General features: G+C 43.6%; 1 protein-coding gene across 2 annotated transcripts in view; it reads right to left on the bottom strand.

The window, feature by feature from the left end:
• ALK (ALK receptor tyrosine kinase) overlaps window positions 1–16,594 on the bottom strand; it is an 805,341-nt gene that overhangs the window by 479,755 nt on the left and 308,992 nt on the right. For both annotated transcript variants that reach the window (XM_085019699.1, XM_085019698.1), the window contains one exon: window positions 2,455–2,619. In XM_085019699.1, the coding sequence (XP_084875825.1) occupies window positions 2,455–2,619 (165 nt within the window). The remainder of the gene's footprint in view (window positions 1–2,454; window positions 2,620–16,594) is intronic.

Raw genomic sequence — 16,594 nt, 5'->3', positions numbered from 1 at the left:
ACTATTTCTAGAGGTTAAGAATTGTATCTAGAGACACCTCTAAAGGTGGCCAAATGGGAGTAAGTCTGAAAGGGGGTCCGCATCAATAGTACAATAAACCTAACCTCACCTCAGAATTACCTGAGAAACACATACACACATAAAGTAAAACAGAGTCCCATGGAAATTAAAGCTACAATGAGATGTATTTCTTCCACCAGATGAATAAGAATGACAAAGTCTGGCAATACCAGGTTCTGGTGAATATGCAGGATCCCAGAGAGGAATACTAATACATCACTATAGGTAGCATAACTTTTGTGCCATCACTTTGGAAATAGATTGGATTATCTACTGAAATGGAAGCTGCGACTCGTGACCCAGAAATTCCACTCCAAGTTTTATGCTCTAGGGAAACTCTTTAGACAAGCACATATACCAAGAGGCATGAACAAAAATGCTGACAGTAGTAGTTGTTGGTGATAGCAAAAACCTAGAAATAACTTGAATATATAATGACAGTAGAAGAGATAAATTGTGGTATTTTCATGCAATGGATTCAAAATCAAATGAACCACAGCTACATGCATTAAAATGGGCAAATCACAAAACAAGAACATTACTCCATTTATATAATGGATTGCAAACCCAATCAATATGTTGTTTGAGGCTATATACAAAAATGGTAAGGCCATAAAGAAAAACAAATTAATGACTAACATAAAATGCAGGATAGTGGTTACTTCCGCAGAAAGGGAGAGAGTTTTGATCTAGGTGGGAGACAGAAGAGGTTGTAAAGGGACTGACAATATTCAAATTCTTACACTTGGTGGTGAGAACACAAGTACTGGTTTTATTCTAATCTTTAATCCATGCATACATATTGTATCTACTTTTTTGTACATGCTAGATTTTATAATAAAATTTTAAAAGTACAGATTTTTAGGCTCCATCTCAGATCTACTGAATCATAATATTAGGCTATAGGGCTTAGGCAATATTTTCTATAAGCTCTCCAGAAAATCTAGATGCACTATTGGGTTAAGAGCCACTCTCCTACAAACACACACACACACACACACACACACACACACACACACATTACATATCAATATCCAGGTGAAAGCAGCTTAAAATATAAATCAAGGTCAAGAAATTTCAAGAGAGTCATAAAAACACTAAAGATCAGCCTGGGAGAGTGTGTAGAAAAGAACCCTCACAGTTCAGGGTTCAAGGCTGATGTAGAAGCCTGAGAGCATTAGTCATTAGTTATTAGTTCCCCATGAGCTTACTTGAGCCCTGTCCCTGTTAGCTTCTAAACAGCATCTGCCTGAGATAATCACCCCTGAGAACTGGTCCCACAGCAGGCTCTTACACAGCTTTTGCTACAAAGATAGAAACATGATGTGGAGGAAAGTATTCTTATCTAAGACTCATCATGGCAGACATCTAGACTTGAACCCAAACATATAAGCTGTGTGATCTTTAGCAAGTTGCTTTCCCTCTCTGAGCCCTAGGTTTCTGATCTGACCTGCCTCCCTCAAAAAAAATGGAATCTAATGAGATAGCAGAGTTGGAAGGGCTTTGCAAACCAAAATTACAACTCTAATGTCCAGTAAGTCCAGTACTATGTGGGTGATTATTTCTTTTTGAGTGTTAGAAATATAGGCTGTGAATTCTGGGTCAGTGGTTTTCTGGGTCCAAGGAATAGGGAGCGCTGAGATTTGCCTTAGACAGACCTGGAGGCAGAACTAGGGCCTAGTGCCTCCACATCTCTCTCCAAAACCTCAGCAAATATTAAACAAGCACCCGCTACTTATCCTGAGCCTACCTTTTCCTGCCCTGATAATTCAGAAGAGGATGTTCATAAAACAGCTGAGAACTACTGGAAGCACCTTGCAAAACTAATATGCAGTCTGAATATTCATTAATGTCTTTGAAACGGACTTTTAATTCAATTATATAATATCTTCCAAATTAGGATTACCAGATTTGGCAATGTAGGACAGTCAATGTTTGAATTTTTTAGTATAATTGGAATAATTTTCAAGTATAAGTATGTCTAAACTGCTGCATGAGACATACTTGTACTAAAAAAAAATTGTTGTTCACTTGAAGCTTAAATTGAACTGGGTCTCCTGTGTTTTATCTGGCAATCCCATACCAAATGAACAAACCGATCAGCAGTTTAGTCTATATCTTACATTGGGAAATCTGCACGAAAGAGAGCTATAAAATCCTATTTCCTTTAACTGATAAGAGAGTAAATGGTTGGATTGATCTTGAAACTGGACTTGCATCCTCCTTTTCCTTGTACAGACCAAGAAGACACGGAGAGGCACAGATATTGTAAATAGGTTTCAAAGGTAAGAGGATAGAACACGGGTGGGGAAGCCTCAAAGTCTCAAACAGAAATAGGTGTCCTAACCCCATCCTGGCCCATCCAGGACACTTTGCAGTGGCCTTGACCCTTACCTCTGGGCATCTCCTTGGAATGCTCTGTCTCGGGCCCATCCAACAGGTCCATCTGGGAGGCCTCCTCAGAGGGGACGCGGCGCCAGGACCAGCTCTGGTTCCCTCGGTTATGCAGTGGAGGGGAATACTCCAGCTCGCAGGGGAAGTCAAAGCTGCATTCCAGACCTGCAATGACAGCCAACAGTCAGTGGAGCAAACTCTCCCACTCCTCCACTCCAGGAAGTTGGCCTTCATCTCATTCACAACCTTCACCCTTCCAGGTATGGCAAGCTGTCAAGTCACAGGTGCCTGAGCTCCATATGGATGAGGGGATGCTTTACATAACTCAGACTATGGGAGGCATCCTCAGAGAAGGTAGGTAAAACAAACAAACAAACAAACAGCTAATAGTCTGGACAATGAAAAGTTTTGCATCCTGTGAGGATAGCTGGGGACATGGAGAGAGCCTGAGGTCAAGTGGGCCTGGCTTTGCAAACAGTTAGGTCTCAATCTGTCAGGCAAGAAAATTCACGTCTTAAGCCTCAATTCCTCACTTACACATTGAGGACGACAGTATCTACCTGTGGAGATTGCTGTAAGAATGAGTACATGAGTCTATATACATGAGTCTGATCCACAGTTGACACTTAGGAAGAATCCTCATCAGGTCCTGCACTAAGAGAGGCCCAAAGGGAACTTAAGCTACTCATAGCCCTGTTTGCCAGCCCTATCATCTACTCTTTAACCACCCTCTGGAGAAGAATGCCAAGGTTATGAGAGTTAATCTGAATTTATTCTCTCTTGGGGACAAATAGGGAAGGTCACTGGGTGAGGAGAGAGAGAAGAGAGGCAGGAAAGGCCTGTGCCCTGGGATTTTGTTTGATCTTTTTCTGGGCTTCTTTGCAAGAATCATCTTTGTGTCCAATCATTCCACGTCTGCCCTACTTTTGGGACACACTCATCCTCTCCTTCCCCTGCCTTGCTCACTGTTTATTACCCAAAGGGGCTGAAGTGCTTTGTACCTAGGAGGCTCTCAATGCTCACTGGTGGATCAATAGTGCATGTGCCAAGACGCAAATTATTCATCCACTCTTACTTCAAAGAACAGAGGATGGAAATATGGGAAATTTGATTGGTAGCCAGGCTTGGTCAATCTATCCTCATGTCTGGAACTTGGTGCCTTCATCTGTAAAATAAGTTTAGACTAGACGATTCTGGAAAATATTATCCAGTGAAACCTGGGTTCCAGCTCCAATTCCGCCAGTGATTTGCTGGTTACTGTGAATAAGCTACCTCTCCCAGCCTCAAGTTCCTCAAATTCAGAATGAGACCCAGACTAGACGCCTTCTAAAGCTCCTTCTTGACTGTACCTTTTTGAGATTCCAAAGTCCTCGCTCTCAGAAGGGTTATAACTAATTGGATAAACCAATCTGTGTGGTGGTGCTAACGGTTATAACTCCCAATTATCACTGTGCATTTTAACAGCTGCTTCTGGAGCTACTGCTACTTTGATCTCCAAGATGAGCCTCCTGCTATGAATTTCATAAGGCAGAGGAGAAGCAGGGCCAAGTCTAGTACAGGCAGCCAGTCACTGGGACGTCTCTTAGTTATACCACAGACACTAGCCTTGCCCTGGAGTGACAGCAAAATAATTCCCACTGATGCTGGCCAAACTACCTAAGTTTAGGGGGGAAGGAAAAAAATCCTTTAATTACACTTCTATTAAGTATCTTCTACTTCTCAACCAGTAGAGATTTATGTACCAGCTGCTCTCTAGGAGCTGCCATCCTCCTGTTCCTAAGGTTAATACCACTCGCCCTTTCACGATTCAGACAATTCACCTTTATAATGTCAAGCTGAAAAAGGCCTTGTTTGAGTTGACAGGCCACTTGATGCCTACATATTTTATCAGCCTTGAAGATTTTCTACCTGCCTCTGGGGGCTGAGCTGCTGCTATGAGTTGGTGTCCCCATATTGCAGACTGCTGTAATCTTTAAGACTTGATTTCCAAGCACCTGATTTTGAAAGCAGAATGCAAGAAGAAAAACAATCCAACATTTTGTGTTTTGTAGTACAAAAATTATCCTCATAGTGAAAGGTGAAACCGTTAAGCCTAGCTCCTTTGGGGATTATCAAAAGGACCCATCAATATTAGTCAATGATCAAGTCAGAAGATGGCAGGGAAAGATACTGGCCACCCCCATCCCACACTGACAACTACTGGTGCCTTTCCCAAAGCTTCAACTTCTGAGGCTCATCCTCCACCTTGACTTTTCTTCTCCAATTGAAGCCACCCTACTTCTATTTGGGACAGAAGTGTGGCATGCCAGCTCAAACGCTGCAAGGCAAATAGGGCCTGTGTGCATGTTAGACAAACGGACAAGAGAATATACAATCCCAGCATCAAATGTCATCATTCCTTAGATCCTTGAACTCTGGAGAGTCTGATCATTGGTTTGGGTCTGACTGCCTAGTAAAACAGGCTAGGCAGATACTCTTATTATCAAATGGGTATATTTTGAAATTCTTGCTCTGAAGCAGCCTCTCTTTAGCTGTCAAGGCTGGGCTTTGTAGCTTTAAATAGGAATGGAGTTAACATTACTGCTCATTTTGAGTGAAATCAGATTGAGCTTTTCTACATTCTGATTTTATTTGTTATAACAGTTCAACACAGGTTTCTCTCTTCTGAGCTGGTCTTAGTGCCTTTTGAGCAAAATACCTGGGACTTGTCTTCTCTAAAAACACCAGGTTCAGGCTCATTTTCCTTAGGCCATTTTCTGAGCTTCTAGACCCTAGGGTGCTTCTTGGATCTCAAGAAGGAGAGGGCATGAAGCTCCAGCCTCATCCAGAATGCCGTAGGAGGGTGATAGGGAGCCTTGGTGTACTTTGGACACTCAGGTTTTCCCCTGGGTGGACTTAGAAAGGACAAAAGTCTGCCTTTGTATCTAGACTGACCTCAGGCTCCCCCAGAATCCCTTGGATCAAGGTCCTTTGTACCTCCTTCCTCCTGACCCTATAAACCCAGAGACCTCCCACTAGCTTCCTAAGTTTCCTTAAAACAATTCAAGTTAGGAAACCAGCAGCCTCCTTTAAATTTTAAGACATGCCTTTCAAAGATGGCTGGATTCCAGGGAACCACAGCAGGCAGGGGCCAGCTGGGCAGGGCCACCAGAGCCCATTGGTTGATATGGCTCAGCCTTGGTCCATTGAGAGGTTTGGAGTGAAGAAAGTAGAATCATTAAAAAAGGGAAGTGTGCCATGTTTATCAGTCCCATGATACTTCACTCCTCTTCATTGTGTCCCTTATTACAAGTGTTCCAGAAGTCAAGCTTGGGGTTGGACTTATGAACTCAACTTTGGCAGCACGAAGTGTGTGTTTATAGAGGGACGGTCTCCATAAAGGCCTAGTATCATAATTAATAACATTTACTGAGGGCTTACTGGTCAGACACTGCTAGACACCCTGTATCACTATCTTATTGAGTCCCTATGAGGTAGGCAGGACTTTTAGCCCCATTTAACAGTGTGGCTTAGAGAAATGAAGTCACATCTGAGGTTACTCAGAGAGGAAGTGACTGATTGGGCTTCCGCTGCCTGGCTTCCTCCCTGGGACCTAGTTAACAGAAGAGAGGGTGGAGTGGGCAAGGTTTCTATGGCCGTCGGGGGCCCACAAGAGAGTTTACTCAGCTGTACACTTGGCCCTGTATACTCTCCTCTGAAAGCAGAGAATTATCAGCTTTTGCCAAAGACTGTGATTTTGACTTGGGGTTATTTCCCTGTCTCTAAATTACCGTGACCTGATGTTTAACTGCAGGGATGCAGAGAGCCTGACACAGAGTCTGACACTCCTCACTGGCTGAATGGGCCTCAAACCCAGTTCTGCAGTCTTTTCCTGTGTCTCTGCCCATACGTCTTATTCATTAAGAAACCTTAAACCATCATGACTGTTTCTCAGGGGAAGAGCTGAGATCTGACTCCAATCCTGCCAGCTGTCAGCTGTGCAGTGCTCTCTCTCTCTCTGAATCTTGGTTATCTCAGGGATTAAGACTAACTTCCCGGAACTGATAGGAAGGCTCAGTGAGATGATGCATGTGCTTGGAAGAGAGAAATTCCCAGAGCACATTAGTTGATTCAGAATTTACACAGTCACGCCCTTTTGAACACAGCTTCCTATTTACCATGAGCAACAGTATTTACGTGGGGCATTCAACTGATGGCACATGGCCATTTCCTTAGTATTTTGTTGCACTGTGCGAAAGTTGGTGTTTCTGCCTTAAGTGATACTCACAGAGTCAGCTGGTAGGACTTCGATCAACATTTGAGGCCATTTCTCTCATTGGTGAAAACACCAAGACCCGGGGAAGGGAAAAGACTTACTCGGGGTCATGCAGCTGGTTAGGGAGTCCTTCACACACGGTGTGGAGGGCACTTCTGGCTGTAGCGGCCTTTCCTTTCCTTTCCTTTTATTTATTTATTTATTTTTTTTTTTGTCTTTTTAGGGCTGCACCCATGGCGTAAGAAGTTCCCAGGCTACAGGCTGAATCAGAGCTGCAGCTGCTGGCCTACCTCATAGCAATGTGGGATCCGAGACATGTCTACAACCTACACCATAGCTCACAGCAACACTGAATCATTAACCCACTGAGCAATGCCAGGGATCAAACCTGCCTTCTCATTGATACTAGTTGGATTCATTACTGCTGAGCCACAACGGGAACTCCTATAGAGGCCTTTCCTAATGCCATTCTCCAGGCAGCAAGAGGCTTGGGCCAGGCTAAAAATCAGAGTTACTGAATCACCAGCTCTCATCTCCTCAGTCTCAGCTTATTGGCACATTTAAGCTGAGGCTGGATTGATTCATGGGTGGCATGTACAAATGCCCATGTATTCTTGACAAACATGGTTTTTATATTCAACAAAGAACTGTATGAAGCATCATGTACATGATAGAGTTTGCCAAAGGATGCATGGGGGTGAGTTGCAGAACTGGTACTAAAATCCATGTCCTAACCTTGTATTTTTACTATTTTTATTCAAAGCTGTGAGTAGCAAACAAAACAATACCTTAAACAACGTAAAAAATTCTTAAAAATCCATACTTGTGTTTTTCTGGAATAAGCTGGCAAAAACATACACAGCTAAGATTCAACTATTTCCCAATGATTTGACAGCTCAATCTCCAACAAGCCTTTCTGGCTTTGCTCATCCTAAATGTCTTCTTCTGCCAGCAAGCTATTTTTCCACGGTGGCAGGAAGTTCTTGCTGAAGAGCAGGTCTGTGCACAGGCCAGAAGCTATGCTGACAAGAGAGGGGAGAAAAGGGGTGGCCTGGGAGGGAACTGGAAAGATCACCAAAGTTCTTGGAAACTCTTCCAGCTCTGGGCCAATGGCCTTGTGCTTTGGGGCAATTCATTTAAACACCTGAGTCTGAATTTCCTTATGGATAAACCAGAGAGAATTATCACAATACTGATGCTGATAAAAAAATAATAAATCAAATAAGGTAATGAATGTGGAAGTGCTTTCTTAACTATGACATAGTATGTATGGATATTCAGGACACATCAACCTTGCTGGGTCTCCCTGAGCCTCAGATTTACTACCAGGAAGCTAGAGATGAGCTGAACTGATCTGACCTTGGAGGACCCAGGGAGATGCTGACTAGAACAGACACCTTCCTCCTTTGCCTTGTTTAATATCAATACCTCAAGGGGGAGGGTGGACACCAGCATGTCTGGGGAGTAATCAGAACCCCCTGCATGGGGTCTGGCTGCTCAAGGCGAAAGCCTGGTTTGGTTACTTACTAGATATGTTATCTCAGGACAAATTAGTTAATCTCCCTGTGGCTCAATTTTTTTTTTTTTCACTTTAAAATGGGGATTAAAGCAGGGATGCTCCTAATTGTGAGGAGGATTAAACACAACACATATGTCAAGCACCTAGTGTGCGGACTCACACATTGAGTATTATTAAGTGCTGGCAGCCCTCACTGCTGTTTTCCAAGTGGCTCCAGGCTCAGCCATGACAGAGGGCAATAAAGGGGTCCATGTCCACCACTGAAGGCAGAATGCTGACTACATCAAACCTTGTTGAAGCTCTTACACAATCTTTTTTTTGTTTTTGTTTTTGTTTTTGTTTTTGTTTTTTGCTTCTTAGGGCTGCACCCTTGGCACATGGAAGTTCCCAGGCTAGGGGTCAAATCAGAGCTACAGCTGCTGGCCTACACCACAGCCACAGCAACTTGGGATCTGAGCTGCGTCTGTGAGCTACACCACAGCTCATGTCAATGCCCAATCCCTGACCCACTGAACGAGGCCGGGGATCGAACCTGCATCCTCATGGATACTAGTCAGATTCGTTTCTGCTGCGCCACGACAGGAACTCCTCAATCTTGTTTTTTGATGTGCTGATCAAGTTCCCTTTAGAAGTGAAATCATGCTAGACCTTGAGAGAAGATCTAGGTTCTATCGCTGGCTCTGAGGTATTACTTCAAGCAAGTCTCTAGGCCTGTTTCCTCATCTGAAAAATGAAGTGATGGAATAAAATGATTCTCAGGTCTCTCCCATGTCCGCCATTCTATGACCAATTTTCCTGTGGACAGATGTCTGAAACAAGCTCTTGAACTTGGCTCTAGCCAGCTGGTCAGCAGAATCCCAGGAGTCCTGACTTACAGCTCAGGCCCAGATGATGAGAGGCTTCTACTCCCTCCTCTGGGTTATCTCCTAAAGGAGCACTTGGCCCACCAGTCACCTTTGATATTAACCCACCAGCTGCCATCAACATCTGGACACATACTTTGTAAGACCTGCCCCCTGCCTGCCCCCCACCCACAACCACTATTCATTTGTCGTCAGGCCCAGAACTGAAATCATTCACTTCCTTCTCTCCAGCTTGTTCCCTAGAATGCATCTGGGAACCAATCACCCAATTCAAGACATCTGTTTAGCTCACTTATAATCAAGCTGCAGCAAAGAAGGGCCAAGTCTCCTTCAATCAATCAATTATATAAACACAGCCTCGGAAGACAGTCTCAGAAGAGGGTGTGTGCCCACAATGGTGGGAGATCAGCATAGAAAGTTCTCTTATCTGTGGCCATAACAATATCACAGATTGAAGAAATGGGACTTGGCTCTTCATGTCAGAACAGAAAGTTGGAAATTATTAACATTCTGAAGTTAGAGCCTCCTCATTTTATAGATGGGATAACTGAGGCTCAGGAAGGTAAAGTGACTTGGCCAAAGTGGCAGAGCCTAGGGACTGGAGAAGCAAGAAAGCTAAGACTAAAATCCAGATTGAACTTCCAGTCCAGTTTTCTAACTGCAGTTTCCAGGAGGCGTTTATGTGGAAAGTGGCACTTCTAGCAGAATAAGCCTGGCTCCTGAGAGCACGGTGAAACCCTAGTAGTTTGTACACTGCTCAGTATCACATCCACCCAAATAAAACCAGACAGTTGGAGGTGTACTCTGAGCAGTGTGGTAACCACCACAACCAGAGAAGCCTGATGGTCCTGGGAGGTCTTGACCTTAGAACATGCAAGACAGCCCTCCCTACCGACTCTTCTGTCTTTGCAGGTGAGGCTCTCTTGGGTGTTGGAGGTGAAGACGAGGTTCCTCCCTGATTCCAACCTCAATAAAGGCAGATAGCAAGCTTCCCTAGCAAGAACCCTGTGACCTTCCAAAACTCCAAATCCAGTGGAAGAGATGTACCTACTCCACCTGACCCTCACAGAAGCAGAAATGGTGAAGCCAGGGGGACACAGAATAAGAGAGACCTTCTGCCAGAAGGACCAGAAACTCATGGAGGAGGCAATTCTGGGGCTTCAGCTTGAAGGATAATAGGATTTTGACAGATGGTAAAGGTTTAGCTAGAGAGTTTGTTAAGAATATAGGAAAGGAAGTTCCCATCGGTGGCGCAGTGGAAACGAGTCCGACTAGGAACCATAAGGCTGCAGGTTTGATCCCTGGCTTCGCTCAGTGGGTTAAGGACCTGGCGTTGCCATGAGCTGTGGTGTAGGTTGCAGACACGGCTCGGATCCTGAGTGGCTGTGGCTGTGGCTGGCAACTGCAGCTCTGATTTGACCCCTAGCATGGAAACCTCCATATGCTAAGAGTGCAGCCCTAAAATGACAAAAAAGACAAAAAAAAAAAAAAAAAAAAAAAAAAAGAATATAGGAAGGAATGAGGTTATTCCAGGTGGTGGGGAACTAGTATTTTTGTGTAGTTGTATGAATTTTGAAGCTGAATTGCACAACATTAAATCCCAACTCAGACAGTATCATGGTTAAAGGAAAAGTGCTTTCAGGTTCTGGAGAACAAGACTAGGGACTTAAAGAGTTTTAAGGAAAAATCTAGCAAATAGAGCCATGCCACCAAAATGTATGATGCCCACTGCATAAAACCTGGGGCTTCCCTGATATTTCTCATGAACAAAACTACTTTCCTAGTTTGTACTTCTTTCTTTTCATGTCACATGATAAAAGCAATTACGGATGAGTCTAATTTATCCAACTGGAAGGCAGAGAAGATGTTAAATGTCACTTTCTGTCTCTCTGTCTGTCTATCATACATCCACTCATCCAATGAGCATCTATGATTTTCCAAGCTCTTTGCTCCTGCCCCTCATAGAGATTCTAGCCTAGTTATCTGTGGCCCTGAATCATCATGATTCCTAGACTGTAACCTAAGAGGTCAAGGAATCCACGTATTGTTTCCTTTGCATCCCCAGTGCATAAGCAAGTGTTTTGTACTTAGTTGGGTTCTTAATAAACACTCAGTAGATGAAATTGCAACATTTGCTCAACAATCCAGGGGCAAACTAGGAGTATACTTGAGTCTCTCAATCCCTAATCTGAATTTTTCTACCCCCTAGGGTCTCTCTTTTAGTAAAGGGTATGGATGTTCCCATAACCCCTCTTATTTCTAAAGTCATTTTAGTTGACTGCAGAAAAGACATGTGTCTAAGGGGAAAACAGTTCCTGGGCTGGACATAACTTTGGTTTAGAATTCAAAGCTGTGACTTTACTTCGGGTAGGCTTATTTTTCTCTTCTCAGTCTAAAAAAGCACATTCAGCAACATGAGTGAGCTGAGGAATTTTTGTTTTGACAGCTTTGGGACATCTGAGATATTGTATACAGAGTATTTCTAACCAGCCTCGAAAGACATGTGTCCAAAACATATGTAGGAAAATGACTGATCAAGAGTGAGAGAAATGAGAGAAAATCCTCTTAAAATGAAATATTTTGTCAAGAGCAAACTTAGGTGCAAAACTTCATGTCAGAGGCGACCTCAGATTAACAAGACTTGAATAGATGACTAGGAGAAAGTCCTAGAAATTATGACTCGCAGGGGCTGCGGCAGTGTGGTCAAATAGCTTCATCTTACAGATGAGGAAACTAGGCCCTGAGAGATCAATGATCTGCCCCAGGCCAGGAGCAAAGCCGAAATTCAAACCCAGGCCATCTTCTTGGCAGAGCCCATATCTAACCCCTCAACAGAAGAGGCATGTGCAATGATTCATATTTTCTCAGTATGTGGGCTGCAAAGAATTTCCTCACATGTTACCCCCATCTGTTGCTCCCTTATATCATCACTTTCATTCCTTGGGTCTTTGTCAGCCCAATGGGTTCATGCTGCCCTAAGGGTTGCATCAGTGCAGGGCCCGTACCATCCTGGTGTGGGTAAACGCACATCAGTATAGTTGCTTCACCATAACTGGGAGAACTTCTTTAAAAATAAGATTCTGGGAGTTCCTATCATGGCGCAGCGGAAACGAATCTGACTAGGAAACATGAGGTCTCGGGTTCCATCCCTGGTCTCGCTCAGTGGGTTAAGGATCGGGCATTGCCATGAGCTAGGGTGTAGGTGATAGACGCGGCTTGGATCCACTGCTGCTGTGGCTGTGGTGTAGGCCAGCAGCTGTAGCTCTGATTTGACCCCTAGCCTGGGAAGATCCACATGCCACAGGTGCAGCCCTAAAAAAAGGAAAAAAAAAAAAAAAAAAAGCCCTTCTCACTGTTCTCAGTGGTCCCCGGGGTCCAAGGCCAAGCTTAGCATTCCCTGTCTCCAGAACATCTCCCTTCCTAAGTCCTCTACAGAACTGGCTCTTCCTCTCTGTGTTTCAGGGAGCTTTGAACAAGCCTCTGTTACTGCACCTGCCCTAGAGAAGGCATGTCTGCCTCTTCCTGAAGAGCTCCTTGTATTATTTGTATTTATCATAGCCATTCCTAGAGCAGAACCAGGGATACAGTTGAATGTTTATATCCATCCTCCCATTCTCTGTGGTGTCAGAGAACGCACTAAGGGGGAAACGGTTCAGACAGGTAGGTAGGAATGCAGCAACAACCCTCGGGAAGAGATGGCTAAAAATTGGAACAAGCTTTAGGGAGCCACCTGCCCAGGAATGAGAGCTGAGACCATGTCAACAGGAGAAAGAATACATAGCTAGGAGACCACACAATCCTGAATGATCCTTTCCACATTTGTCTGTTGATCCATCTCTATTTCCATTCCCTCATCTACCTCTCTTTCCCTTTTGTCAATCCCTTTCCCTCTCTGTCTGTGACAATCTTTTTTTTTTTTTTTTTTTTTTTTTGTCTTTTGTCTTTTTAGGGCTGCACCTGTGGCATATGGAGGTTTCCAGGCTAGGGGTCTAAGCTGTTGCTGCTGGCCTACACCAGAGCCACAGCCATGTGCGATCTGAGCCTCGTCTGCAACCTACACCACAGCTCACGGCAACGCCAGTTCCTTAACTCACTAAGCGAGGCCAGGGATCAAATCTGCAGCCTCATGTTTCCTAGTCAGATTTGTTTCCGCTGCGCCATGACGGGAACTCCACGTCTGTGACAATCATTTTTAAGTGGATCTCTTTTGACTTGATTTTCTTGCTTTTGTGTCAGTTGGTTAATCATTCTTTTATTACCTTTAAATCTGACTTGTTTCCTTTCTGCTTCTCCTCAGTCTGCCAGTAACATAGAGATAAACTGTTGGTATTTATTGAGTGGATATATGTGTCTTCATTTTAAAGGCAAGAAACATGATCAGGTGGAGCATTTTAAACAAATCTCTCCTTGAAATACCTAAGTCAACTAAGTTCATTGGTCCCCAGCAGGTCACTGGTCTGCAGGTGACAGACGTACCCTGCTGTTCTTGTATGAGAGCTGGCACTGCCATCCCCTTTGAAACTCAGTCTTTTTGATGAATGCATCCAGAGCCTTGTGCTTATCATGCTGTAGATAAAAACACAGCGGCATGGACTAGGAAAGAACTTGACTTCCCAGCTCAGTGGAGCAAGGCTGGGGCTAGGAAGAGAATACAAAAAGGCCTGGCCTATCAGGGCAGAGGAATTAGTAAGAAAGCTTTCAGCCCTGACAATGGTCAAGGGGGCAGGGAGCTGCTTTTCACTGACTACAGGCTCTTGAGGGCAGAATGGCTGATCACCGCCAGCCACATTAAATATATAATTTCAGAAATGTGATCAAACCGACTTTCTGCCAGAGCTATGAAGCAAATCCCACAAGGGGCAGGAGGGCGCTTTTGTTTTCCATTTTGATTCTGTAGTAGGTTGATTTTTTTTTTTTTATTTGAGAGAGAGAAAGATTTAATTTACCCAGTCTTTTCAATCAAAGAAATTGATATATTAACAAAACTGGTGATTGTGGTAACATCAGCAGGGGAAGTAATTAAAAAGTCTAATCTTTCTTTGTTTCCAAAAGCACCAGTCCCTAAATTGGATGTATCCCAATGGGCTTGAAAGCAGACAAAGTTTTAATAGAACTTTTATTTAAAATCCAACAATGGCTTTGTTGTGCCCTGATGTTGACCTATTGGGAGTAATCTTTCTTTTCTAGGATTCAATATTCTGGACATTGGAAGACTGGAGGAATGAAGGTTCTGTTAGTTTATTAGGGCTGTCATAACAAAGTACTACAAAATGGGCATCTTGAAAGAGCAGAAATTTATTCTGTCACAGTTTTAGAGGCCAGAAGTCTGAAATCAAGGTGTAAATAGGGCCGTGCTCTAATGGCTGTAGGGGAGAACCTGTCCCATGCGTTTCCCCTAGCTTTTGGTGGTTGCTGGCAAACTCTGACATTCCTTGGCTTGAAGATGCATTGTTCTAATCTCTGCCTCCATTATTACATGGTGTTCATCCCTGTGTCTGTACCTGTATCTCTGTTTTCTCTTCTTGTAAGGACATCAGATATATTGGATTAGGGCCCACTCTAATCCAGTATGGACCCACCTTAATTGATCTTCAAAGACCCTATTTTTAAATAAGGTCACATTCACAGACACTAGGGGTTAGAGATTCAATATACATCTCTGGTATATTGGACCCATAACAAGGACCAGAGTCTATGGCAGGGGAGGTAAGACTACTCACGCCACCTGGGAGGCCAACATCCATGTTTAGGAAGAAGTGACTTACCCGGCCTACCTGGAAAGTCTCAATTTGGGGATAAGTCTTGGTCCTACAGCAGCCCAGATCTTGGATACCAGATTGGTCATTCAGTGCAAACTCCAGCTTATCCAGGAAATTAAAACCCTCTCCCCAGAGTTAATTTGAACTAATTCTGTGATATGGTAGAAAGAGCACTCAACTTGGAGTCAGAAAATCTGTGTGAAATCTTTTCTAATGCTTACCACCTCCATAACTCGGGAGCATGTACTTAATAAGTATCTTTAGCCCTCAATTTGCATTTATATAAAAATTAAATATAAAATAATTTTCACCCACCACAATTTTATAACAAGTATAAGTGAGAAAAAGGGCTGTGGAAGAGTTTTGCAAGGTACTGTTTTTTTTTTTTTTTTTTCCCAATAAATTAAAATTCTTTTCTACTCCTCATCCAGGTAGAACCTTTGGTTATTTTGTTCTAAATGTTGATCTAATTATCCTATACCCAGAATGGGCACACATGAATTAAATTTGGGCAGGATATCATCTGCTTCTGTGGCTCTAGAACTCAAGGTGATCAAATCCCCCAGGGGCCTCAATTTCTTAGCTACCTGGAGTTACTGGATGAAACAGATTTTTATCTGGATAGGGAGTTAGAGCCCAATCCTTTAGCCAAGCCTATAAATAACTCTTAAGGCATCATAGCTACATGATAAAAGGGAAAAAAAAAAAAAAGATTTTTCTTTAGATGCCTCCCCTCCTTCAAAGCCTTGGGGAAGAATGTACAGCTCTGTTTGCTGCTGATGAAATTAGCCGGCTCCCATCATTCAAGACAAGAGATAAGAAAGAGCTGGAATCTGATACCAAATGCCATTGAAGAGAGTATATTTTACACAACATAAAAGGCCCCAATGTAAATTAGAAGAAATATGGGGAGACTTCAAAAAGGTAGGTCAAACTTTTTCCTCAAGCAGATAATTACTGGCTGGGGTGAGTAAATCTTATTAGCCTCTCTCCACCACCTCGTCTCTTCTCATAAAACACCAGTGAAAAGAAAGACCTACGCAATTTAGGACTGGACAGCTTGTCTGAGAGGGCCGGCCCGCTACTGTCTATCATGATGCATATGGCTGGGTTGTGGATGCGACCCTGCCACCTTCCCTTCACTTCCCCCACAGACACCCCTCCCACCTCCAGAAGGCAGGTGAAGACAGCCAGCCAGGCACCAAGCTCCACCACTCAAGTGCCCACATCAACTTGCTGAATCTTGGTTACTTCTCACTGTCTAAAGAACTATCCCCTTCAGGCAGCAATTTTCCAGTTAAATTTCTCTGCCCAAGTTTGAGGCCTTAAAATTAATGAAGTTGTTAACATTTCTCAAAATGTCTTTCACGGCAGTCGAAAGGTGTGGATTTATCACCAGTGAGCCTGTGGCCTCTCTGGGTCATAAAGAGATGTGGCTGAGCAGGGAAAACATCCTTAAGGGGACAGGAGTCTCTGGTCTTCAGTTTGCTCTGCCGTGAGTCTCAGAACTAGCTTTCTTTCAACCTCCGTGCCCCAGAGGCACTCCTTGTGGCAATGGGCTGAGCTGCCTACAGAACTTTTTATGTGGAGAATAAACTCTAAGAAGCAGGAGCAAATCTCTCGCATGTGTGTTTTTGTATCACCTCTAGCATCTGGCACTAAACCAGGCACAGAAATGTGGTGGGGACAGGTGGGTCCTTCTAAGTCTCAGCTGAATTAAATATAGGAAGAAGATGACAATGCT

The sequence above is a fragment of the Sus scrofa genome, chromosome 3 (genome assembly GCF_054392235.1).
Source record: "Sus scrofa isolate SSC_HxYL_T2T_F1_AM1 chromosome 3, Sscrofa_HxYL_maternal_Yorkshire_Landrace_v2.0, whole genome shotgun sequence".
NCBI lineage: Eukaryota > Metazoa > Chordata > Mammalia > Artiodactyla > Suidae > Sus > Sus scrofa.
This window is presented reverse-complemented; position numbering and strand designations above follow the sequence as displayed.